We start from the raw sequence: 26496 nt of genomic DNA on the forward strand, positions 1-26496 counted from the left end.
GCTGACTCACATAAAGGTAAATGTGTGTGGAAGGACTTGCAGGATCAGATCTTGAGTAGTGTCAGCATCTTATTCTGCTACCTAAAAGCCCCATAATGATTTCTTAGCTGACTTTGTGCACTGATTGCATGTTCCTTAATAAATCCTGAGCCTCTCTTGCCATTTCTTTCATCTGCCTCCAAAACCATATCGCCTTTGTTTAGGATGTCTTTTTAACTGTTGTTTTATCCTGCTGAGCTCAAACAAGCAAGGTGAAAAGCAGTACTGTGATGCAAACTCGTGACACTGTAATAGATGTTTATCGCCCATTCAGGTAGCATGATAATTGCTTTTAAGATGCCGCTCCCTTCAATTAGAGCCATACAGGTCAGCTGCAATACTTTTGACGTTTAATGTTAAGAACATGGCTTTAAATGCACATAATTTTGTTTTGTTTTTTTACAGAGTCCCAATTTGTCTTCAAGGCACAGTTTTTGTTTCCCATGACTCAATGCTAATGCCCTTGCTTAAAGCAAACACTTTCCAGGATTTTTCCTTGTGTTTTTCATACTTTTTGGTACTGTTTCAGCTGTATTTGGTGTTAGCAAGCTTTCTGGTGAACCATGACCACGATTTTCCTATTAAAACTTTTTTAAGAAGCTGGGAGCTATCATTCCTGTAGCAAAGTGCTGAATGTAGAGCTGGTGAGGAAAAAGCATCATTACCAAATCTCTTTCAAACAGAGGATCTTATAAAGTTTTGCTGTACCTGTTTCCGTCAGGAATCAGTTGGGAATTATGAAACTCTTATTTTACTGATCATGTGTCCTCAGTACAATCTGTTCATTTTGTTGGCCTCACTTGCATTTCTACATGCAAAATACTTTTAAATACCATAAGCAAAATCAGCGATATTGTCAATTCCTCCTTACAAAAGCCCATTGATTTTATATGCATCTTTTGCATCAGTCCCACACTGATTTACTCTCTGGGCTTTAAAACTGATCTTGCTAGAACATCATTTTGCAGCTTACCCAGACAGGGTTTCTGTGTTACTCAACATCTCTGTCTGATGTATTTTCAGTGCTAGGACCAACTGCATTAGATTCAGTCACCAGCACAGTGACAGACTGAATCAGCAGCCTGGTTGGTTATGGCTGTTCTGATTTCCTGTATCACTTGTCCCATTTAAACCATGGAAGTGGTTACATGGAAATGTCAGGTCACTTTCAGTGTTGAGAACCTTTTTTCTTTGTTCTCTTTCAGTGAAAATATAAAGGTGATGATGTTACTTGGTTGACAGATCCCTTGTCTGCATTTCTGCCATCAGAAGCCATCCCTCAGCTCATTGTGAGCACCTTAATTTTGGGATTTTTTCATATGGATGGAGATGAGATGAGCTTGTAGTCCAGCATTAAACCATGCTGTGAGTTACACACATGCCCCGGTGAGGTACAGCCCTTAGTCCATGATTGCACAGAGCATCATCAATCTTACCTGAGCTCATTTCACTTGCTGTGCTGCAATCTCTGTCCCTCTTAATCCCCGGGAACTCAACCAGACACAGCCAGCCCCGTTTCACAGATCGGCAGGCGGGAGTGCACGCAAGACAGATGAGAGGGCACCGCTTCGCTCCCTCCGTTCCCCGGGCGGGTGTGAGGCGAGCGAGCACTTCGCTCCCGCAGGGACGGAGAGGGGTCCCGGCTGTCGCGGCCGAGCCCCGAGCCCGGGGCGAGCGGCGGCCGCTGGGTGGCAACAGCCGCCCGCCGGAGAGGATAGAGAGGCGAGGAGGGAGAGGAAGAGGAGACAGGAAGAGAGGGAGAGAGGAGAGGATGCTGGCACTAGGTATGGTGCCGGGTGCCTCCCCGTGCCCCCCGAAACAACAGACGCCAGAACGATTAAACACCCTGAACACCTCCTCAGGCATCTGGAAAGGCGCTGTTTCGTACATGTCAGAAAACAATTCCTCGGTGCGGCCTCGAAACAAATCCCGGGATCACCGAGGGCACAGGTGAGCTCCGTTTAGGGGAATCCTTCTCGTTTGGATGCGGAGACTTCCCCTTCTTCTGGTACCACCAGTGCCATTTCTTCAGAGGAGCAGCCACCCTGTGAACTACGCGTGACAGGTCCGTGCCTGAAGGAACCATCTCTGAAAACAGAGGCTTGGAGGGCAGGGTGCATTCATTCCCAGTGCCCCCTGCCCAAGCGAACTCATGGTCACAGCTTTGTTTATGCATTTTATTCCTATTAGGTTCGGGGTAGTCTGTAGATGAGGTTATCATCCAAATCACTCTTATATCGACAAAAATTGGCAGAATTTATCGAATGTCTCTTTTCCCCTCCTGTACTGAGCAGAGAAAGATGCCGGGAATGTCCTGCTCCCGTTCGGCTTGGCATTTCCCCGGGATGGTGCCCCATTTCAGCTGGGGCAGTCGCAGCATCACACATCCCTGGCCCCCGATTTCGCTGCTTGGGGTGGTAGGGGGGCTGAGCCATCGCTATTTCCCAGCTCTGTGGATTTAACCAGCTTGAAAGGTTAACTGTGCTTCTTTAGTCAACTCCAGATTGACTCATCTTCAAGCAGCTCCAGTAGCCCCTCTTCAATGTAAAAAAACTCTTCAGGCCGGGCGCAGGGACAAACCTGAGCCCCGTTTCTACAAAAAGTCCTAAAATCCATCTCCCTGCCTGTCCCATCGCCTGAACACCGACCGGGCGGGCGGCCTGCGTGGAGCAGGTGTGTGGGACCCCGCAGGGGGGGGCCGCCGCCGAGAGGGGGGCACCCGCACAGCGGGGCCGGAGGGATGCACGGAGCCCTGCACGGCTGCAGCACCCCACTTTGCTTTTTAAAAAGGTATATTCGGATTTTTTTTTCCTCCCCGTTTCATTTATTTTTACGACAGAAATTTATTTATTTACATGAATCCGCGCGGGGCGGCAGAGGCGCGGAGCGGAACGCGCTCCGCCGCGTAGGGCCGGCAGCCCCCGGCCCCGCCGTCGCTTCCTCCGCAGGGGCGGCGGTGGCGGCGCGGTCCGGCAGCACCGCCCGCGGCCCCAGAGCCGCCCCTCCGCGCCCGCAGCTCCGCCGCGCTCCGCGCCTCCCCCGCCGCCCCGCCGCCGGCCCCAGGCCCGCGCGGCGATGGAGGGCGGGCCCGGACCGCGGGGGGCTGCTCGCCTTCCCCCGCCGCCGCCTTTTTTTTTTTTTCTTTTTCTTTCAAGCACCCCCCCCTCCCCATTTCCCCCTTTTCTTGAATGAAGCGTGAGGCGGAGCTCTAGGAAACCACCGCGCCCGGCTACGCCGCGCGGGGCCGGAGCCTCCCCCTCAGGCTCCGCTCCTCCCCGCCTCTCCCCGCCCCCGCCGCTCCGCTCCGCTCCGCTCCGCTCCCCCCGCCGCCGCCGCCGCCGGGAGAGCTCCCCGCCCGCGCCCGCCGCCGCTCGGAGCCGCCGCCGCTCGGAGCCGCCGCCGCCGGCAGCAGCAGCGCGGAGCGCCCGGAGGAGCCGCCCGGAGCCGGCGGGGTGCGCGGGGCTGCGCGGGCGGGCGGGCGGGCGGGCAGCGGCGCCGCGGCCGCGGTCCCCATCGGCACCAGTCACACCGCACACACGCCCCGTCCGCGCCCCTCCTCGGCAGCGCCAGGGGCTCTTCCTCCGCCGATACAAAGCTGCTCGGGAAATGGCAGCAGTCAAAAGCAATTTTCCTTTATTTTTATTTTCGTTTTTTAATTAATTTTTTTGCGCTCTTTCTTGTGAAAAAGAATTAATTTCCTAAATACATACCCTTTTTTTTTTTTTTTTTTAATTTTTTAATTTTTTTGGTGTGTGCGTGCGTGTGTGTGGAAGCACCGGGTTCCTGCGATCGGTGTCTGAATGAAACTACGTAAATGCATATGTCTGTACGTTGCACTGGAGGGAAAAACAGAGCACTTCTGCGAGAGCTTGGATTCAAATGTGGTTCATCTGGTCTCCAGGATTTTCCGTCTCTTTGGGGTTGTTCGCCTTCCCGGGCTGCGAGGCGGGATTTTCTGAGCTTTGACACATCTTTGGAGATGTCTCTTAAACAGGAGTCTGGGAAAAAACATTTGAAATCGTAGAAATATTTTTTTTTGCCCCTTTCCCGTCCCCTTCGTGACTTGAAGCATCAAAGCGACCAGAACTTAACGCTTCTGAAGACTTGTGATGTTTGGATTTTATTGTTGCTATTTTTCTTTTAGAGGAAACTTGACAGAGGAACATATTTATAGTCCAAGTAAGTACTTTACAGAGGAAATTTAGTTTGTGTAACTTAACAAAAAAAACCCCAAAACCTAGTGTTGAGGTTTCTAGCATAAAGTGCATTGGATTAACGTCCATCCAAGGCTGCTTAGCAAATCGTGTTGAATTGCAGTTTTTGCAGTGTGTGTTCGTCCGCTCCTTCGTGTCCATGGTAGTCCAGCACCTAGGGGAAAATGCACCTGATTTTGAGTCGGTATAATATTTTTTAAGATGTATTTCAACACCGAGGAGGAAATGGTCCTAAAGTAAATTTATAATAAGTAATAAATGTGCACCTGGAAGTAAAGTATTTTCAGCATTTTAATCCCTATTTATGCCGTGCATCTCAAACCAAGGAGGAAACACTGAGAAGACAAAAGTACCTCCGAGACCCCGAGAACTCCCCCACACCAGCATGAATGAAACCGTGTCCAATACAGTAACTGGATTATAATTTTTGGTGTTATTAATTTTATTATTATTGGCTGCTTTACTTTTTTGGGTTCATCCTGCTCCTCTTCTTCCTCTCTCCCTTCCTGTTGCTGCTTCCTCTTGGGAATTATGGCTCATCCGGGGAGAAGAGGCTACGATAACCGGGAGATAGTGCTGAAGTACATCCACTATAAACTCTCGCAGAGGGGATACGACTGGGCTGCCGGCGAGGACAGGGCACCCCTGCCTCCAGGTCTCTCTGCTCCTGCTGCTGCTGCGGTTGCTGCTGCTGCTGGGACTTCCTCTGATCACACTGGGCTGGTGTCTCCGCACCCCGAGCCCCCCGGCTCGGCTGCTGCTAGCCACGCACCCCCGGCCGAGGGGCTGCGCCCCGCACCCCAGGTCGTCCACCTCATCCTGCGCCAGGCGGGAGATGAGTTCTCCCGACGCTACCAGAGGGACTTTGCCCAAATGTCTGGCCAGCTGCACCTGACGCCCTTCACGGCCAGGAGCCGCTTCGTGGCGGTGGTGGAGGAGCTCTTCCGAGATGGGGTTAACTGGGGCAGAATTGTGGCCTTCTTCGAGTTCGGTGGTGTGATGTGTGTGGAGAGCGTCAACCGGGAGATGTCTCCCCTCGTAGACAGCATCGCCGCCTGGATGACCGAGTACCTGAACCGGCACCTGCACAACTGGATCCAGGACAACGGAGGCTGGGTATGTCCCCCAACTGGGCACTTCCTCTCCCGGCTCTGGCCCGTGGCTGGTGGGACCCCGGGTTGTGCAGTGCCCAGGAGATTGCGCTCGCGGGAGCAAAAGGTTTGCCCAGGGGGTGTCTGCACTGGCATGTGCCAAAGCAGTGCAGGCCTTTTGCCAGTTGTCAAGTTTCACCTTGATGCTGGGTATGGTGGAGTGGTTTGAGATGGGGGGAACAGCTACAGCTCGTGGGGGGAACAGCTACAGCTTAGGAGCGAAAGGGATGAGCGAGGCACTGTCTTCATCAGCGGTCTCCACTTTCCTGTGGTCTCCGCTTCTCCTGTCCACCCTTACCTGCTGGCAGAACCAAGGCAGGTTCCTAGCCAAGGCAGCAGAGTCCTGCAGTGGGGTGGGAGGGGGCGGCAGACATGCCCATCCAGCTGCCAGGGAGAGGCACATTGCGGCAGGTCCCAGGCACCGGGACAGCAGGGGCCACCTGTGTGTGTGTGCATGCAGTGTCCCGGCCTGTGAGGGGTGATGCACCACACGGGTGTGCAACAAACACGGGATCCTGGTGTTGCCAGCAAGCAGATGGCCATTGGTGACAGTGTCTGCAGCTGTGGTTGTCACTGGAGTGGGGTTTTATGGTATAAGATATGTCCAGTGTGAAAAATCTTTGTCTTGAGATGAAACAAAGGTGCTGGGAGTCGTGTCTGTGGGATTGTTCTGGAAAATGAGTATTTGTTGTGATCTGATGGGTGACTGTTTCTGGGGTAGAGATCACCTCTGTCTGCAGCAGGCTACAGCCTCAACTAGAAAGGGAAGATTTCCACTTTTGGAAAATGGACAGCTTTTTCACTTGTAGTCAGTCAAAAGCCTTTCCTGTTTCTCTCTCCCTATCTTTCCAGAATAAGTAACTGGATTGAATTAGAAGGGTATTCCTTTCCTTTTTTCCTTTATTAGTTGATGTACCGGAACAAAATGTGGTCCCAGCCACTCTCCCACAAACCAAATCTGTTGTATTTGTGAAGCTTATGATATTAATGTTTTGGAGGGAGAAATGGCTCAAGTTATACTGAAGAAGAAACCTAACATCTGGGCTGAGAGCTGGCATAAGTCACCTAGAAATGGAGGTCAGCTAGGTAGGACACTGGCATTTTCAGGTTTGGTCTCCTGTGAAATACAGAAAGCTGATCAATTACATAGCACATCTTTAAGAGGTGTGTGTAAAAAAATATAAATTACAGTGTATGTTTCCCAGTTAATGTGTTTTTCAAGCCTGGTGTTTGTTAGCTCTGGGTCTCTTGGCAAATCAGTGTTAGGTTAAATAATGTGATGCCTGCATTGACCATCTCTGTTAAAAAAATGAAGGTGTTGCCTTTCCCCACTGCTGAACCTGCCTGACTAAAGGGGATACATGTCCAGGAATCCAGAGGACATCTCCTGCAGATGGACAGTAACAGAGGAAGCAAGGCTTTGGGGCCCTTTTCTCAGCAGGAATCCACATTGCTCACCTCCCAAAGGAGTGCTGCTGATCCCTGGCTACAAGTCATACTGGAGGCAGGATTGTTCTCCTGCTCTCCTCTGCTTCCATCAAGAAGAAAAAAATTCTAGATTCATGGGGCCAGAAGGGGGAGCAAAAAATGTGTGTGTGTGTGCGTGTGTGTCTGTGTACTATATACAAATACGCACACGTATACAGACACACACGTATATACACACATGCACACAGACTGACTCCAGCACTTGGTTGTTGGGACCACAGTTGGGAGAGGGAGGCTTGTCCCCTGGTCCCCTAGTTCATGGATCACTACAGAGGGTTTGTTAGTGTTGTGGGGGTCTTTTTTCACAAAACAGATAACTGGGGGGAAAAAAGTCTGCGAACAGTTCAGGCTTTTGGAGACCTTGGCTTGTTCAGAGACGAGCAGCTAAAGGGTTAGGGATTTTGCGACTGCACTTCTGGGCTGGGATGCCTAACTTGTGCGTAAGTCCCTCCTCAGGCTGGAAGCCCGTCTGCGGAGCTGGGGCCCTCGGTTCGCTCCAGAGCCAGTGAAGTCATTCTGTTGACTCCAGTGAGCTTTGCATCAAACCGTAAGCATGCTGAAGATGTATTGTCCTGTGGGTGTATTGTGTAAAGAGAAACATAAATAATGAATAAAACCGAGAATGTGAAAAGACAGGTGTTACCAGGCGTGATTGGCCAGAGGAGGCGAGTGCTGGAGCTGTTGCTCGACAGTTAGAAGTACAAGAAACTCAGACTGTAAACAATGACTGCCTTTAAAAGGAAAGGATACCTCTTATCAATAGCCACTTAATTGTTTATTGAGGTTTTCTATCAACAAAAGCTCCAGAATTTGGATGCATGTGATACCACTTACTGCCGCATGTTATTTGTAATGTACACATGGAAGATGTGCAAAATACTACCTGAAGGTGGCTTTTGCCTGTCTCTCTGGTACATGGCTGGTACCTTTGAGCCATAGCATTATTAAACACAGGCAAAGCCTTCTAGCTGGTTACAAAGAACAAAAGACTAATGTGAAGTTGCAAACACAACTTCTGGGATCCTCTCTTCAGGCAGGAGAAATCAAGGAGGGCATGGGGCAGTGGATTCTTCTTTTTTTTTTCTTTTTCTAGATTGCAGGATCTGTCAGTGTAAAAGGATGCTTTAATATATGTGCTCGGTCCTCAACTTGCCTCTTGCACCATACCTCATGTATGAACCTGATTCATAAATGGCTCTTCCAGCCTTGTAGGTGGTCATGCTTGGTAGGAATTCAGCACAGCCACTTGCAAGATCTCCCTGTCATGCAGGGTGCTGCAACAGGCAGGAGCCCTGGCTGCTGTAGCCCTCTCCTCCTTTATATTGTGGCTCCCTGGTATTTTGTGGAGTGGTAAGTTTATTAGAGGCTGCGTAGTACCAGAGAAGAGAGCGTCACAGTTAGTCATGAGAGTGTGTTTTACACAGTGGGTAAATTGGGCAGCACAGGCCTTGTGTCTCATGGATGGGCCTGTGTCTTACACTCAGGTCTGAAATTTGGTTGATGTGGTTTTTTTTCTTATTTGTCTGTTCTGTTTGAATCCATTCTGTAAGTTGGCAGTGTGTTTTCAGGATGTGAATTCTTTATATTGCAAGGGAAACAAAGAAGGAAAGCATATCGAAGGGCAGGATGGGAGGGGGATATAGCTAGTGGAGTATAAATTTTAGGCACTAGGCATCACTGATAATGGTGTCTGGGGGTTGTTAATGCCCTTACAATACACGGCCTCATGGGTTTGTTCAGAACTTAGAAAAAGCAACAGATGGGAACTGCACGTAATCTGCATTATTAGCTTGTGGTTCTGGTGGCAAATAAATGCAGCTTTCAAAGTTATTCACTTTGGCCAGGATACCACAATATTGTACTTTGGCCTGATAACATCTTAATTGTATTAGGAAAGAAAAAAGAGGAGAACTAGCTCATCTCTGCAATTTTGTGGTACTTGGTATAATGTATGCTTTCTGATTAAAAACTTAATGGCTTAATTTTGATTTCCAGAGCTGCAGAAGGACTGGCTTGGCAGTGGCCTGTCACACTTGGCAACCTTTTTGACACTGACATGAGGAACACTGAAGGGATGCAGTCGGTGTGGGAGAAATAACTGTGTTTGTCTTGCAGTGATGGGTTCCCTCTTTGGGCACACAACCTAACAGACCTGGGAGCCATGCTTAGCTCTGGGTACTTCTAGTCCAACATATGGCTTTCTCTCCAAGCTGTTCAAGAAAAACAAGAGCATGAGAACTACAGAAGGAGACACAGGCACCGTCATATTTACATAGACATGTACATTTTTGATGTAAAGAATGCAAAAAAGCCCAGGTGAGAGAAGCAGAGAGAAAATTCAGCCAAGAACGCTTAATTTTAAATTACTGTATTTACATTTGAACCAGGAATGCCATGGTCCTGTGTTTTCATTTGATTCTGTTCCTTTTTGTCATTCTTTATATTCTGCTCGAGAGTTAAGGCCACGTATGGAAAGGATTTAGATGTCTGAAGTGGACCTTAGGTGGAATGTAAGCGCCTGCATCCTCTGAGTGCCTGCCTAGCCAGCGTGGCGACTGAAGTCCCTGGCTTCTCACTGTCCCTCATCCAAGCTAGTCAGGAGCTGCTTCTGCCGTGAGAGAAGGGAGCCGCTTCAGGGCTGTGCGGGACACTGTCCCCAAGGACCTCCGTGTCCTGAAGCTGGCAGGCACCCTCTGGCCTAGCTGCTGTCTCTTAGGTGCCATCCTTGCTTGCAAGCACATCTGAGGAGAAGCCTCACTTTTCCTGGTGATTCCTTAGTTTAGGCCTCTCCTGAGCTTTGGCAAGGAGACTTTCTCCAGCTTGGCAGTGGGATGTGCATTCACATCTCCAATATCTCAGGAGGTGTCACTTTCCAGATGGCTGCTGATTTTGCTGAGGTATCCTTCTCTCTGGCAGCAGGGCTCCTTCTAATTCTGCAGGGGTGAGATTTCATTTGGTGGAGGAGGAAGATCTAGGGTGTCTAATTCCTGCAGTCTGATGTGTTTTCTCAGGTGGCTGTCCACAGCCAAATGAATAAATGCTTCTTGGATGAGCAACAAGACCCCAGGTTTCCCTTCTCCTGAGCCGACTGTCTGAATCACTGAGCTTTCTCTTTTTTATTTTGTGCCTAGTAAATCATTAATTTTCTTTGCTTGGTGGCACACCTTGGAAAGGAAGGTTGGAGGATTGCCGTGCCCTGCACTGGTCCGTGGCTGTGTCATGAAGGTGGGGGATGGCAGATGCATCTGCCTCCAGGACAGAGCTAGAGATCATGGATATTGGTGTGGCACAGGGCCCTTCCTGAGCTTGTCTGTAGGGCACTGACCAAAATCCCATCCCTTTTGGGCTCTGGAGCTGCTCTCCCAGCAGCTCTGCCAGGCACCCACCTGCACATCACATTGCTTCTTGTGCAAGTCCCAAGCAAAAGCCTCTTGCTTGTTCAGCACAGGACTTCACGTTGCTTGGAGAGGGATGCTACATGCTTGGCCAAGGAGAGCATGGAGCAGAGGTGCTTTGACTTTCTTCAGCGGCGACGTGCGGCCTTGTAACGACTCAATCCCCAGTGGGGCTAACCCCAAGTCACTGTTTGACTGGTAAAAGGAAACTATCTGAAATCCACTCAGTTAAATAAATGAATTGGCAGTTTCAAGTGTTGCACCTTCTATAGGTCCTTTGCCAGTTTTTGTGGCTTTGTGGGTTAATAATCGAATTCTCAAAAGATTGTCAAAATATTTTTCTTTTTGCTGTTGCTGAAGAGCAAGAAGTTCATTCTGTGGGACCCGTGCTGAAGCAAGGAGAAGAGCTAGGGCAGAAAGAGAAAATGATTGTGGTTCTCTAGTCCCTTTCATTTATAATAGCTTTCTCTGTAACTTGCAACAACATTAGGCTGCGTATTTTCTCAGAAGTCTGTTTTCTTTCTAAAAAAAAACAAAACAAAAAAAAGTATCGACTGTGACCTTTAAAATTTCAGAACCAGGGGTCTCACTTGTGGAGATGATGTCATTTGCCTTGATCTTGCAAAGAACTATAAAGTTCAAACAGCAATCCTATTAAAAAGTTTTACTTTACTTTCAATATTGAGAAAGAAGTTTGTTCTGTGCCTGCACTAACACAGGCATCTCCCGAGCTGCTGTGTTAGCTCTGCTGGACAGTAAGGAGCTTAGTTTTTTGAGTATGTAGCTTGAAATTCAGAGTTGGTAATCCGTGAAGAAAATCCAGTTGAATTTTTCTGCCGAGGCACAAGCGTTCCTCCGATGGCAGAGCCCGGCTCTAGCAGGAGAATCACAAGACCTATGCAATGATGTGTGAAATTGCATGTGGAGCAGAAGCATTTTCCCAGCGGCCAGATCCCAGGGCCTGGGCTTCCTAAGGCAGCACGGGAACTTTGTACTGCATCGCCAGCAAACATTAAGGCCCTGTGCTCAATACAGGTGTCCTTGATGAGAGGGTCATCTCTCAGCAGGCTGGACCTGGCATGCTGGAGGGAGGTGGATGTAGAAATGGGAGTGGTGCTCAGGTGTCGCTCTGAAACCTCTGCTGTGGTTTTGCTCTCACGTGGTGGTTTGTGCCTGGCGCACGGAAAGCCAGCCTTGTGCTCTGCCATTGCCACCAAGGGATGCTGGGCCCAGGACTCAGGGCAAGGGTGGCTGAAGTGGTGGCTGTCTGGTGGCACCAGCTGCCAGCAATCATGCTGTGTCCTTGTCTCCCATCTTGCTCTGCAGCCCCCTCGCCGAACCAGCCCAAAGCCTTTTAACACCACGTTCCTGCCCCAGGGCTGCTGGTAAGGCAGTGGCCACTGGCTTCTGACCTGAGGTCTGGGTAGCCCCAAACTGGGTCAGCAGTCATGGAGCTAAAAAACAGTGTGAAAGGTCTGATGGAATGATGACTATCCTTTTAGCAAAGAGGTTTTTTACTTTTTGCCTAATTCATTTCCGTCCTTCTTGGTGATCAGGATTATGGTGAGAGGTTCTGGTTCTTTGCCTGTTTTCTCTTTCTGCTTCGGGGTGGACTGGCAGTCCTCAGCTTCCTGACTGCCCCCTTCCATCCCTGCTGCTGGTGCTGGGTGCTGGGCGCTGCCACCTAGCCATCAGGAACTGTGTGTGCCAGGTCTGGCCTTGCCCTGCCCACCTCCCTCCCTGATTTATTTTCCTTCACACCCTTGGGAGGGTGGAGCCCAGCCCTGTTTGGTTTGTTGGTTTTTTAAAAATAATTTATTTATGAGCACCTCATGGCTGCCCTCCTGCTGATTTAGTAATAATAATAACAACATTTGTTACTCAGTGGCAGCAAAATACTGATTATTTCTAAGGGCAGTACCGACCTGTTTTATTTTCCATTTCATATATAATAATAGGATGGATGAAGGTGTGCAATGCCATAAATCTTCTCTTCCCCAGCAGGATAACATGCAGGCCTTCTTGGCAAACATGAATGCTGATAACTGATTTGAGGGATTTTTATTTTACTCTGGCTTTCAGTCTCATTAACAATCTGATGGCTTTTTTTTTTGCCTTTTTTTTTTCTTTTGTCTCTTGAAAGACTTTGATACCGGATAACTTTTCCAAATGCATCTGAAAGTCTGGAATTTATTTTCTGTTATTTTATCTTAATGTTAGTATGCTGTCATAATTACTGTATATTGATAGACTTTGCAAAATTCCCCCTTGCTGGAAAGTTCCTTGCCAGTTTCTGGATTTTACAGTTAACAAGTAAGAAAACAGATCTGATGTTAGAAAGTGTTGCCATTGACTTCAATAGGAACAGGAAGAGGCACTTAATTGGACAATTGTAGTTATGTTTACTTTGTATATGTGGCAAGAAAAATAAGATCAAATGAAAAAGCCACAGGTTTTCAGCTAATAGGGAAAACCAACCAGCCTTTTCTGTAACACATGATTAACCTTTGGAAGTAGTTTTCATGGGAAAGCTGTGAGTGGAATTACTGAATTGCATTCAGGAAAGGTTTAGATATTTATAAGGGTAAGGAAAACATCTATGCTTCTTTTTGTGTCAAATTGCTTGAAAGGGCAGTTATACACCTTGGGGTAAATTTAACATCAGCTGCTGAAACCAGATCACCAGGTGCTGAGGGTAGAGCTTTCTCCAGCTCTTTCAAAATTATCTATTCCATTGCTTCTCCCCCAGAGCACCTGGTGTTGGTCAGTGACTGGGGATACTGGGATGGATGTGCTGCTGCTCTCATCCATCCAGGCATGTGTTTTGTTAAGGTAATTGTAAATGCACTTGATGTGTTTCTAAGAGTACCCACATGACAGAATCTGCTCCTGTGCTGACTGGAGCTGTGTTACGAACTGCCACACGAGTTCCTAACTTTGCATCTAAAGTCGCAAGCCCATCCTCCTTGTATTTGTCATCGAAGTTCTGCGAAAAGAACCAGGTGCTGGGTTAGTGGTTCGACTCGATGATCTTAAAAGTCTTTTCCAACCTAAATGATTCTGTGATTCTATGGTTCTGTGTTAGCTGAAAGAAATAGTCAGCATGCTTCAGTGCATATATCATTTTATTGCTATTTTATTTAGGAAGCATAAAAAGAATTATTTCGTTTTGTTGATTGAAAAGGCAACTCAGTGGGTTTCAGGGTACTTCAGTGAGTAATTTAAGAATGTGGGCCAGGTACAATCAAAAAGAAAAGGCCTCATTTTCCCCCAAATGGTGACTTAAAGAGGCTCTCGCGCAGTTGTTCAAGAAGGTAACTAAGTCAAAACTTAACTTCCTCTTCTTGGCTCTAGTACTGAGTACACGATAGGATATGGGGCAAATCACTAATATGTCTCTTTTTCAGTTAACCCATATAAGAAATAGGTATTCTTGCTAGCTATACAGCACGTAAGGTATGGGACATTTGTTGTTGCCCCTCATGCTATCATGAGCTGGGCTGATGTTCTGTAATAAAAAAAAAAGAGTACAAGGTACAATTTTGAACAAAATGTCCATTTCAGTAATTTGGGGCTTAGAATAAAGCTCAAATCTGCAGCATTACATTTTGTCATTGCTGGAGTTTGCTAGCCTGGGAAAGAGCAAAGTGAGTCAGATTGTGAAACTATCTTGGGTGAGATTTGAGTGGAGAGGAGATAAAAGAAAGAAAAGAAAAAAAAAGTTAAATGGAAATTAGGCTTAACCTTTTTCAGCTCCACTGTTTGGATGTGTTTAGCAATGCTTGTGATGGAAACAGATTAAAAAGATCCGTTTCAGGTGTTGATTTCTAGTTTTTATGTAGGGGAAGGATTGAGCAGTGTGAGAAATGGCAAGTGACAGTATTTGTGTTTTCCTTTAAGTATCAGCACAGTTCTTTGGGTGTTTCAAGAAGGAATTTGTCTTCCCTTTTCTATTCCCACTGTATGTTAAAGCTATCTGTGGCACTTCAGGAAAGGAGTATAGTATAGGTATATCATGTGCACCTGTAAGAAGTATCTTCATACACTTGTATTCTTGTGTTTCCATTCACAAGCTTTATTAAATGTTCAGATGCAAGCAGCAAAAGCAATTTTAAAACACTTTAAAAAAAAAGTCAGTAGTAATCAAACCTTTTGGCTGAACCATGAACTTGAAGTTACTCTTAACTATCTTGCAGAACTGAGGCTTAGGAGACAAAATTCTTGTTGTGTGCCTTGTGGAGATTTGCATGAGTCACTAGAAAGATGGGATAAGACCACGGACAGCAGGCCAGTGAAATCTATGGGACAGTCCTGTAGCCTGTTTTTGTGATGGAATAACTATTGCAAGCTTTGTCTCTAAAGGAATTAACTAATTTCTTAAGAACATTCTTCACATGTTCATACTGTGTATTATAAAACGTAGTAGAGGATCCTATTTCTAATCTCTCATTTTTAATAGAGAAAAAAGAGTTAGTAGTAAATCAAAGATAAATACATTAGTAAATGATAAATTGGCATTTCCATTTGCAGAATAAGGTGGTCGCTGCTGTAGATAGATAAAACCTGTTGAAATTCTCGAGAATGAACTCACAGCTTAAGTAAAAAAAAAGGATACTAAAAAAACTGAAGTAATGACTCCCTCGTTCATAACAGAAGCAAGTTCTACATTGTGCTCCAAGTGTCTGCAAATTTTTGCTCGAGTCAGACATATCCAAAGCTCCTCTCCTGAAGTGATCTGGCACATCACATTAAATCACTCTGTCCAAATACCTAATCCTCTGCTGCTGGATGCACAATGTCCCGAATATAACTGAGAAGGAATCCTAATGCCTGTGTTGTTTCCAGGTTCCAGCTTGACCTGTTCCTTTCTCTGTTTTCCAGATCTGCAGTAATTAGCAGCAGTGCTGCGGAGCTTGGCTGAGGGAAAGGCTTTGCGCCTCACGGGGCCGGAGTGCCACAGCAGGGCGCCCTGATGAGGGAGAAAATAAACCAGTCTCTTGAAATATCAGGTGGCAATCAAGGCTGCAAGTAAACAAGCCAGCCTGGAGTCTGTTCAGGCTTCTGCAGTAGTTCACGGTTGTCTGCAAAAAATCCCTGTGGTAGAAAATCCGCATATTTGGCTCTGGACTGAATGTGTGGAATCCTTGCCCGTTTTGAGTCAATAGCTATTTTTTTCAGTGTGGGTGCTAGAACCAGTGGTATCTAGCCTTGCATAGCAGTGAGCATGTGGACAGACCCAGAAAGGGATCAGTGAAGTGCTGTACAGAGCCTTGGTTACAGTGGACGGTTGGGCACGGCTGTGTGGCGGTGGAAAACTGGAGCAAGGCTGCCTCAGGCTTTGCCTTGAGAGTGCTTTTCAGCCTCCCCAGGCAATCCTCACTGTAAGGGGAGCCCAGGATGCCACACATCTGACTGTGCCTATGTGGGACAGGGGTGGTAGTGTCCCACCAGGACCAGCAGTTTTCTAGAAATTGGTCCTGCTCAGCTTTGGCCAGTAAAACTGTTCCTCAGCCCCAGGGGCAAGCTGGGGAGCCTCCCTGGTGCTTTAGGATGATGAAAGGGGGGGGCCTTTCCCCTCTGCTCTCAGCCTGGGTGACACAAGTGGTGGGGTGACCTGCCAAGACATACCTTTGTACTTTTTTGCCAATTGAAGTGGATTGTTTCACAAGGGAATAGTGTTTTTATTTTACAAGCAACTGGATTTTTCCTGCCTTTTAAAAAAAAATTATTTTAGTTTCCCCAACACAGTGAGAAGGATGCTTGTGACATGGTAGTTCATTCTGCAGGCTGGGACTTCTGTGAGAGTTCAATGGACCGAGGGAAGAGGCAGCACTGGCACACTGCTAGGCTGTCTAAACTGGCCTAGGGTTTGTTTTAGAAAACTTGCTTGCTTTTTTTTCCCCTCTCTCTGCTCTCTTCTCTTCCCCCCTGCAGACAAAATACATCATTCTTGCAAACGCAACTGTTTAATTTTAATAACTGGCCTAGAGCAAAAACTGACAGTGGGAGAGGAGCTGTTTGGTTTGCAGTTGCTGACAGCTGGAATAAACTACCTGTTCTTTTGGAAGGGATGGACAGGCAGCTTGTTTGGTTTTCAGGACACTTTGATCCCTAAAGAAACTCCTCTCAACAAAAGAAATAATGACTGAAACTGTGGCAGCTCAGTGTTACTGACTGCTCTTTCTATGTCAGTCTCCAAGTTCGATGGGGAAGCGCTGTGTGCAGACATCCCTTGTCCCTGTACTTCAGACCTTTCTGCTGAGAGCAGCTCCTCATCCTGAAAGGTCACTGTCACCAGTGCCTTCGGAGAGACCCAGAGACCCGCTAAATTCAGTTTCCTATGATCCCGGTCCCTATCAAGCTGGTTTGACAGGAGCTCTTCAAAATAGCTAAATGGCTTGGGTTCTCAAAACCCTGCCTTGAAGCAATGAAGGCTGAATGATTAAGTTAGAGATTAAATAATTTTGCAACAAATGGTTTTACCTCTGGCTCCTTAAGAAAGCCAGCCTTCTTTGCCAGTTCTCAGAAGAAAATGGCAGCAGTCCCATTTCCTCTTCTCTTCCCTCAGGGCCTGCCACCCTTTTTATTTTTATTTTTTTCCTCCCAGGGCCATTAGACAACATGCAAATTATTGTTAATAGGGCCAGAACAATACTGCATTCCCAGTGGGATCGTTAGGGTCAAAGCCATCGTGTGCCAGCCCTCAGTGTGATACTAATTTTGGCCGTGTCTGCCCCAGGGTTTGGAGGTCAACCGGAAGGGGGCTGTGAAGCACAAACCCAAGCAGGACCTGTCCCTGCGGCCCCCTGCCCACAGCAGGCTGTGGCCAGCCTGTGTCTAGGGGTTTTCCTGACCCCCTAGCAAGGTTGGTGTGCTGCAAGGCACTGGCTCCTGCAGCCTCATCGAAGGTCCCTCAGAGGGGACAAGTCCTCCCCTGTACAGGGACCTTGCCAGCCTCTTTCCAGCCTCCCTTTCCCAGCTGCTCCACAGGGGTGTCTTTTTGCTTGAGAATTAAGAAAGCACCGCATGTCTCATTTTGGTGTGGGCTTCCACTTGAAATAAGGGGATGCCTGGCAGCAAAAGGGTGGCCATGGGGCTGGGCTCACCACAGGGCAGCCTACAGCCCACATCCACCCTGAGCTTTGGTGCAGAGTCTCCAGAGGACAGGGACAGTTTGAGGGAGATGAGGAGAGGATGCTCTACCCCCACATCTCCTTCCTCTGGCAGTCCCTCGCTCCCAGGAACCCTGAGAGTCCTCCCATGGAGCAACATGTTGGCAATGAATCTTTTAACATTGGCTTTAGAAACTACATGGACTGCGTGCCACAGAGGGAAAGGAAGGGCAGCTGTCCTCAGACCTTAGCCTTGGGCTAGGTTGTGTCTCTTGCCTTTGCTTAAAAGTCATGGGACTTTGCCACTGGAGCTGTTGGCAGGGGTATTAGGGCATTTGCAAGATGCCCTTCGTAACACGTTACAGGGAAGTGGTTGTAACTATATTTGAAAGTGAATGTGGGGGACAAAAGAGAAATGTATGTCTGACATCACTGACTGAAGTAACAGTAGAGTGAATTGGATGTCTCTGTCAACACTGGGATTGCAAGTTCCCTTTCTCCTGCCAGACTTGCTGAGGGGTGGTTATGCCTGGGCAGGGCAGGGGCTAAAATCCCCACCTTGGTTGCACTTTGGGAAATGGCAAGACCTTGACATCATGTCTTGACCCTAGCTTTTGGTGGATGAACAAAATTAAAGAGGAATGCATTTAGATTTTATAAAATACTTTCAAGTAGCAGTTTGCCTGGGCTTTTTCCCCCCCCCTCCCCTCTCTTTTTGATCTTGTCAAGGATTCTGTGCACTCCCCAATGCTGTGAATTCAGATGTGCATACCTTTAAAAGGTAGCAGTGGACTCACTGAAGTCTCTGACTTCCAGGGAAGCAGAATGAGAGGGCTCGAGCAGAAAGTGAAACTCTCTAAAAACACAAATGCAACAGAGCAGCCTTCTTTCATTTTCCCAACTGAGCATAATGCAAACAGTAAACAGTTGGCACAAATTACTAATACAGGTTTGCCAGGAGGCTGATCAAAAACATGCCGAATTCAGCAGTATGTTTTGCATGAAGTTCAACAGGTTTTTTGCATCAGACTCGCTGCAAGGTAGAGAAGGATATTTTTTGAAAGAAAAATGCCATTTGAAAAAATGTGGAAAATTCTCCTGCTCTACCTCCTACATGTTTCTATTGTCAAACAGTCACTGATCTTATTTTAGACTTGACCTTCGTGTTCTTTCCACAGCACACAGGCTGAATGACATGTTATTCAAGTTCTCAGACAATATTATGATATATCTGCTTTTATATTTAGCTGTAACTTTTATTCTCCTTAAAAACAAACCCACCTAATGCAACCACCACCTATCCAGGGAAAGTATTTCCATTCCCCTCGGCTTAATTTGGACAAATTTGGCATGAAAACATTCAATAGTTCCATAACAACCTTTGCAACAGGATGCCTGCTGTGCTGACATGCAGGTCTAGAGTGACTTGTACCATGTGCCAGGAAATTGCATTCTTAAGAAAAATCTAGACATAAATTCTGAACAATCAACACTTAAATTTTGAGAAGTCTGGCAGCAAGCTGTTATCTTCCTCATGGGTTTTCACTTTAATGGCTTTTTACTTTCTGAGCACTACCTCTCTGTCCTTTATGCAGACTGTATGCTCCTGGCCCAAGCAAGCTGAGCTCTGGAGAGTGGAGAGAGGGGGCAATTCTCTCTTGTTGCTGTTGTGCATTCCAGCACTGCACCTTGACATGGCAGGATGTCTTTTCTTACCAAAAGAAAGCTGAGCGTAGCTGGAAGTTACACGAATGGGCATTTAGCTCTCAGTGGGCATTCACACAACTGCTGGGCTGCAGTGCAGTTCAGCCTTGCCTTCACACCTGGCAAGCTGGAAAGAGGATGGGAAGAGGTGGAAGTACCGTTAGATCCATCTATCCTAAATCAGCTAGGGGCATTCTTACCCTGGGACAGGCCAGTTTGTTGAAGTATGAGGGGACTGAAGATGGGGAAGAAAAGGATTTCCCTGCCTTGAGGTCTCTGAATTCTTCTTTCTTTTTTGCTCATCTCACTGAATGGGGAGCAAGAAAACAGCATCATATGGATGCCTGTCTTCCAGAACTGCTGCCCTGCTGCCAGCTTGGACAATGGCTCCATGACTCTCAAACATTCCCCAGACCTCCATTGTTCCTATTTAATGGAGCGACAGCATGTCTGGAAGATCTTTATGTCCCTCTCTGCCAGGACCTCCTAGGTGTGCATCAAATGTTACATCAGCAAGAGAAGGGTGGTTGTAGACAGGACCAACTGGACCCCTGAACTTTGCCACCAGGAGATTGCAAGAAAAATTGTCAAGACACACACAACTCCTTAGGAAAGAAAAAACCTGCTGTTTTTTTGTGATGAGTTCAGGAAAGCTAAGGGCCAGTTTAATTGGCAAAACATTAAATAGGGTTCTAGGAGGAGGCAGGGTCGGGGAGGGGCATTCTGTGGATACAAACTTAAAGCAAAATGAAGGGCTGCGAAACCGTGTGAACTGAACCCCATCAGGGAAGGCTTACTAAAACTTGAGCCAGGAAAAATTATAGAGTTCTATAAATAGCTAAATTGAAAATTGAATGCTTTTGTGTGTGTGGATGCACACATCTATCTATGAGGTCATGTGTGTAAAAGAAATACAGTAGTACTTCATGTGTTGGGGTTTTTTTAAGTAGTGGAAAATGTTTTAACGATTTTTTCTTTTTTTGATTTTTTCCTAGAGACAGTACATTATGTTCTGTCCTTAGGGCTGAAAACACAAAGTGCCTATTTTCATGAGGAATCCTACAGTAGGAGGAAGGGAAAGTATTATGCAGTGTAGCAAGAGTATAGTAGCCATTCCACAGTGATTACACATCCAAGCAAAGCCTGCACTAGAAAACTCAAAAGTATATTAGAAGCGGAAAACAAGATGTGTGAAGTGTTTCCTATTCCCTCCCCACGCTTAATGACAACCAAGCAAGCAGGGAGGTGGTCATGGAGTTTAAATTTAACCCCTTGTATTTGATAATACTGTATTTCAGTGGCAGGCAGCAAGCATGTTATGTACACACTAGATTGAGAACTTCCTCTGCTTATTAATTTTGCTCCCTCAGAAGTTTCAGTTATTTTCAGTATGTTAAAATAGTCCAGACACAAACCAGAAGTGACTGGAAGCACTAAATAATGCAGCAGAGTTTGAAGAACTAAGGTCGTTTAAATGAATCCCAGCCTGAGCAGCTCCTTAATTAAAGTACAAAACTTTTTTTTAGTTTTACACCAATAATTTGTGATTCTAAGTCTGACCCCCCCCACCTTTACCTTTTAATACCATACATTCATCCTGTGATGATGAATGAAATCAGTCTTCTGAAAAAAAAGAGCACTTTTTCATCCAGAATTCTAGTGAATTAAAGAATCTGTGCAGTTGTCCAATTTGATTTAAGAGCAAGACACAGTCTGGAGTGGTAATGCCCTCATACCATGAGGGAATCAAATTTGTATTCAAGTCCCCTTTGCTGGCTTGTTTAATCGTTTATGATAACATCAGTAGCTTGGTAAATGATGTAATGGGAGTTAAATCAGGATGACCAACATAAACATCTGTCAGTGCATGTGAACATTTGATGTATGACCCCAGGGCCCAGTGCAGCAGTTAGTATCTTGGCAAGCAGTCCTTGGACGTCCGCGTCAGTCGAGGTTTCAGGACTGCACGCTGGAGAGGTTACATGTGCTCTGCTCCGTGCCGGTAACGGGGTATGTGATCTGGCTGCTCGGTGGCGGGGGTAGCACTTGGCAGCAGGTCCCCTCCTCGCTGTGGGCACAGCTCACCCCAGTGCCGAGGGTCAGGCAAGGCATCAGCATCGCAGCACTTCTCCCAGCGAGCCTCAGCTGGCACTTGGTGTTGGGTGGGCTTGTGCTGTTCATCTGAGTGCAGGAGAGTTTTACAGAGGTTACCAATGTCACTCTGAGTAGCCATGTAGTTTGAGATTCCCAGTCCAGTTTACACCCCAAAAAAATCAGCCTTAGTGTTTTGTGAACATAATTTCAGAGGAATGATTTCTCAGGCTTGGATTATGCTGGTGTTATTTTCATTCAAAATCATCTTGTCATCATGTTCTTGCTTAGATTTGTAATTTTCTGAAAGCAAGCTGGCTGGTATGTTCATGCTGCTCATTAATCTTTTTTTAAAATTTTTTTTTTTTTTTTAATGAAAGTCATGTGGGAAGCTAAAAGTATCTAATACAGACAAACATGTAAGTTACTGGATGTGTATGCCCTCTGCCCACCCACTCTAAGAGCAGCTTTGCTTTAACATGTGGAGATAGGGGAAAAGTCTTCCCACTTATGCTACATCCTCGCTGCTATAAAAATGGTTGCTTCTACACAAAAAATAGTCATATTTAGCTCCTTTACTCCATTTTCATCCCTTCAAGGTACGGCATGCTTATAATTGACTTCAAAAAGAGCCTTTTATCAGTCAAGAGTAAGTACATGAAGTTGCAAAACATAGACTTCCTATTGCCATGGGTTTTCAAAAGAGAGCTGGCAGCACCCCTTGGTTTTTATTATGGATATAATATATAGAGTCTGTTTGCAAAGAGAAGGAATAAGTTATATATTCTGAAGTTATTAGGTGTTTTTTCAGATGAAATGCAAGCCATTCAGGAATGCAACTTAAGCTCCACTACTTCAAAATAAAGCTGCAGAAGTAAATATAATTGCAAGCTAAAATATTTTTTCCCTTTAAAGAGCCACTGCCAGCTTTAAAAATGACCATAATTAGCTGGATATGTTAAAATTAAAAGTGCCAGAACAGCACACAGTTATTCTAAATGAGAAGGAAGACTGGAAAAAGAAACCACCCCTCCTTGCCAGCAGTTGTGCACACATGCACCACACATGCCCAATTTGGTTTTACAAAGTATGCTGTCAAGTGAATACTGTCATGTTCCCTGTTTAATCAGTTTCCTCTTTTATTTGTGTGCTGTTGTATATAAAAGGAAATCTGCTTGTAAAGTCAGGCTGTTTAATAATTCATTCAAAAATGATTAGAGTTCAAGGGGAAAGTTGTTCCTTTAAATGACTGAACCAAACAGGAAAAAAACATGGGTAACAGAGGCTGAAATTCACTTGTCCCTGCATTATGTATGGTATATTTAAATTCCATGTTCAGATCTAAAAATTCGGCTTAAAGTAAAATGTCAGCAGTTATCACCTTTATTTGGGTCCTCCTTTATTCCCCTTCTGGGTAAATTTTGTTTGTTCTGGTTCTTCAAAGGTGCTTTCTTAGGCAGTAAGATAAGAAAGATGATTTTTTTTCTTTTGGTCTTTACATGTACTGTGTCTTCCCAACACAGGCTGAAAAATCCCAGTTGGAATTACTTTTGCCAGAGGAAGTTTTCATCTTCTCTTCAGACTGTGCTCTACAAAGTAACCCAGTAACCAATCCCTGGGAAATGTCCCCAGTTTTGAGCAGGGTGCTGGGCTGGCAGGGGGCGTGGTAGGAGTGGTGGGGTGGTGTGAAGGAGTTGGTGGCAGGGCACAGGACTGGCCGGGCTTCAGCCCTTGGGGTGGCTGCGACTGTGCCCTGGGAAAGTGCTTGCAGTGGGGTTTTTATTCAATGTTTTCCCTCCTTTCTCTTGTGCAACAAAACAACTACCAAGGGCCTGAATTCAACAATGTGTTTAGACCAGAAACTTCCCTTTGAAATCCCTGTCAGCACTTTCCCAACATTAGCTAAAGCAGTGAAACAACAAGAGCATGGGGACACTGAAGCAGAGATGAGAGCCTGTGCATTGTACTGACTCCGGTCTCCAGAACTATCCACGTGGCCCCCAGAAAGCCTCTTTCTATTAATGGGAATATTTCCTTCAACTGCTTTGCTTTCCAGAAGCAGCCTAACCAGCTGCGACCCACACTTCCAGTGTTTGCTGGGGGCTGTTTTCCTGAGTGCTGCTCAGAGCTTGCACGGTGAGACACAAACCTTTCCAATCAGGGGAGGCTCAGCTGGGGTGGTCTGTACTTCCCCCGTGCCAAGTCCAGTCTGTTTGCCTGTGATTAGCATGGGCACCATCCTTGGGGATGCTGCTGTGCCTTGCACTTGGACTCTTGTCCTCCTGAAGCCACTCTTGAATGAGTGGAGCAGTGGCATCCAAGTCACTCAAGTGTGATGATGGCACCTAGATGTGACTGAAGGCCAAAGGTGATAAAGGTGTGAAGAGGAAGATAGCACTTGTCAGATAGCGCTCTGGTCAGCAGAGCCAAGGATATTTATAGATCAATGTCACACATATGGTCAGGAATGCCCTCGTCATGGGAATACATCATCTCATTTCTTGAGCCGGAACAGCCTTTATCCAGGCCCCTGGTATCACATAAGATGGTTCAAGTCTAAGCTTTAGATGTCTCAGCATGGGAAGGAGTTTGGTAAGTTCCAGAAGTGTCATTGGGATGTATCTACCTTGTTGTTAGTGACAGAGGGACCCTGGACCTAGTGGAGTCCATGGTTGTCTTGGAGGAATGGGCAAGTGGCAGCTGGCTGTGGCCTGCAGGCAGGTAACCAGTTTGATGCTAGGTACGGTACCAGCAGATGGTGCTGAAGAATGGATAGCACAGTTCCCAGGTTTTGCGAGGACCCGTTAAGACTTCTTGGCTGGGGGCATTTTGGGAGGTCCTTGCACACCGGCCTTTGTGTGGAGATGGTGTCATCAGCTGGGCGCAGCCTGGGCCCTGAGCTCTGAGCCAGACAGGTTATTGAGTAGGTCACAACTTTGGTTTCTCCTGCTGCATCAAAGATGCTGCATATTGCAGAGTTGTGCGGGTTGCCACTATGACGCTTCCTCTACCAAGCATGCCCTGAAACTGCTTACTCACTGGTGGTAAACAGCATTATTTAGCGGCTTACCCGAACACCCAAGAGCTGCTCATTTTCCTTGAAAGGCCAATGGTTATTGTCCTCCTGCTATTGCTTCTGCACTCTTCTGCATTCATGCTTTTGTCTCAGAAGATCTGCAGTCCTTGTGGGTGTTATCCCAGTCCCAGCAGGCTCTCACTTGACCTTGGTACAATTTGAGTCAGATTCGAAGCCATCTTTTTTCACCTTGGGTTGTGTCCTACTTGCTACAGATCAGAAATGGTGGAGTTCATAACTGAGTAGGTCATTGCTATAATATTTTCCATTTGAAGTAGGAAACTGTCTGAATGAGGGGGGAAAAAAGTAGAATTTGAGATTGTTTCATGAAAAATAGATTCTGTGTTTTACAAGTTTAATTATGACTGATTTTCCAGCTTTAGCTTTATCTGCTTTTAATGTTGAATCTAAATTAGGCCACAGGAAAAGGATGGTCTATCTTCAAAGAAACATTTAAGCTGATTGTGTTCTTCAGATTCACGGAAAACAGCTGTGGGTGTAGCAGTAGCTCTCAAGCTCTCTTCCATGCTAGCAGACAAGATCCGGATGCAAGCTGGATACTTCTGTTGTGTGGGAGTTGGGAGGAGAGGCACAATGAAACTGGTTAGCAAAATTGCCACCAGAGCTGAAGAGCTGTAGGACCTTTTAGAGTATCTGAGCCAGGGGAAGTGGACCAGAGGAAAGGCATCCCACATCCTCCCCATGCAACTATGAAGCCTCTGATTTTCATGGGCAGAGACCACATTGCATAGATGGATTAATACATTCTTTTTCATTGCTGCCTGCCCATTTAGAAAAGCTCCTTTAAGTACATAATTATCATTGCTTTGATTGAAATCCAGCCCTGTACCTATACATATATATATATATACACCACCACAGATGGAAGGTGATACCACAGGGGGATCTACTTGGAAAACACATGGTGGTTTTGCCAGCAGAGACTCTGATCTTTAAGGTTTTGTAGTGACTGTTCCAATTTCTTAACAGCTTTTTGTGCAGGTCATCCAGGAATGTTAGTTAACCTCCACTGTTCATATTTGTAGTGACCTTTGCATAGGTGACTAACATATCTCACTAGTCTATAGATTGACATTTTTGATGACACAGATGTCCCATGACTTCTCTACTCATGTGTTATTCAGAAATAGGTATGGAAGAGCAGCTGCTCCAGAATGAGTCCATGAACCAGTAGTCTTTTTTTTTGAAAGAGGCCACATTGCTCCTAAGCAGTCTTTCAGGTGTTGCCGCACTGGCTTTCGCAGAAGAGGAACAGAGCGCTCTTACTGCAGAGCAAAGAGTGGCAACTCATGGAAGAATTCATAAATAACTGCTCTTCAGTAATCCCACATGAAGCTGAGCTGTGTTCTTTCAGTGGACTCTGTGGCTGTGCTGCAGGGCTTGGTCTGAGCCTGCTGAAGACCTGTCTTCACAGTTTATGTTATGTGGTGGTTTTCTGAATGGTGACTTCAGAAGCACTTAGCTTGGCAGGCAAACTGAACAAGCTTTGTTTAAATAACCAAACAGGTACAGAAGACTAGTTGATGTTTGGAATTGTCAGCAAATGATGGTTAATATTTTCAGCAAAATCATTGTATGTTTCCTACTGCTTCAAAATACAAATTCAGAGATTGAGAGTGGTTTGAGAATATTAAAAGTGCACGGGTACAAGTGCTTGTATGTGAGGCGCTGCAGTTTTGTTTGGGCAGGCAGCTATTTACTGCTTTACCAGTGGTAACAGAAGCAATAGCTGGGCCTTGCAAAAGCATGTGTTTCTCTTCTTTTGAGAAGCTCCAGCTCTTTCAGCAAATATAAAAAAAAATTAGAAAGCATCTTAATTGTTTTGGTGTTATGGGTTTCATCAGCACCTGGAAGAGGAATGCAGTTCATAATTTAAAACCTTTCCAGTCTCCCTTCCAGCACAGGATGGTTGGTGTTTCTGAGAGGCTCTGTTTGTGTGGATGTCTGGACAGGTTCTGCAGCCCATTTGCTTGTTTTAAAGCTGAAAATACAAGAAGTCATTTTGAATGGTAGACATTCTACCTAATTTTCATAATACCTTCCCTCTGGGCAGGCTGCAGTGCCTTTGCTGACATGGAGGACTGGGGCTATGGCAGAGTAACTCCTGAGCCTCCTCAAAGCTGCTTGCCCTGGCCGTGGGCTGCAGCAATGGTCAGGCCTTGTGGGCTGCAGTTCAGCCCAAAAAGCCAAGAGTTTTTATGTGAC

The 26496-nt window shown here is 46.2% G+C and overlaps 1 protein-coding gene across 1 annotated transcript in view; it reads left to right on the forward strand.

Moving 5' to 3' along the window:
• Positions 1–4784: 4784 nt before the first annotated feature.
• The window catches only part of BCL2 (BCL2 apoptosis regulator), a gene marked incomplete at its 5' end in the record, with an annotated part of 92626 nt that continues 70914 nt past the window's right edge, over positions 4785–26496 (forward strand). The window contains one exon of the mRNA XM_082293268.1: positions 4785–5369. Coding sequence (XP_082149394.1) covers positions 4785–5369 — 585 coding nt within the window. The remainder of the gene's footprint in view (positions 5370–26496) is intronic.

The sequence above is a fragment of the Coloeus monedula genome, assembly GCF_965178545.1.
Source record: "Coloeus monedula genome assembly, chromosome: 1".
Classification (NCBI taxonomy): domain Eukaryota; kingdom Metazoa; phylum Chordata; class Aves; order Passeriformes; family Corvidae; genus Coloeus; species Coloeus monedula.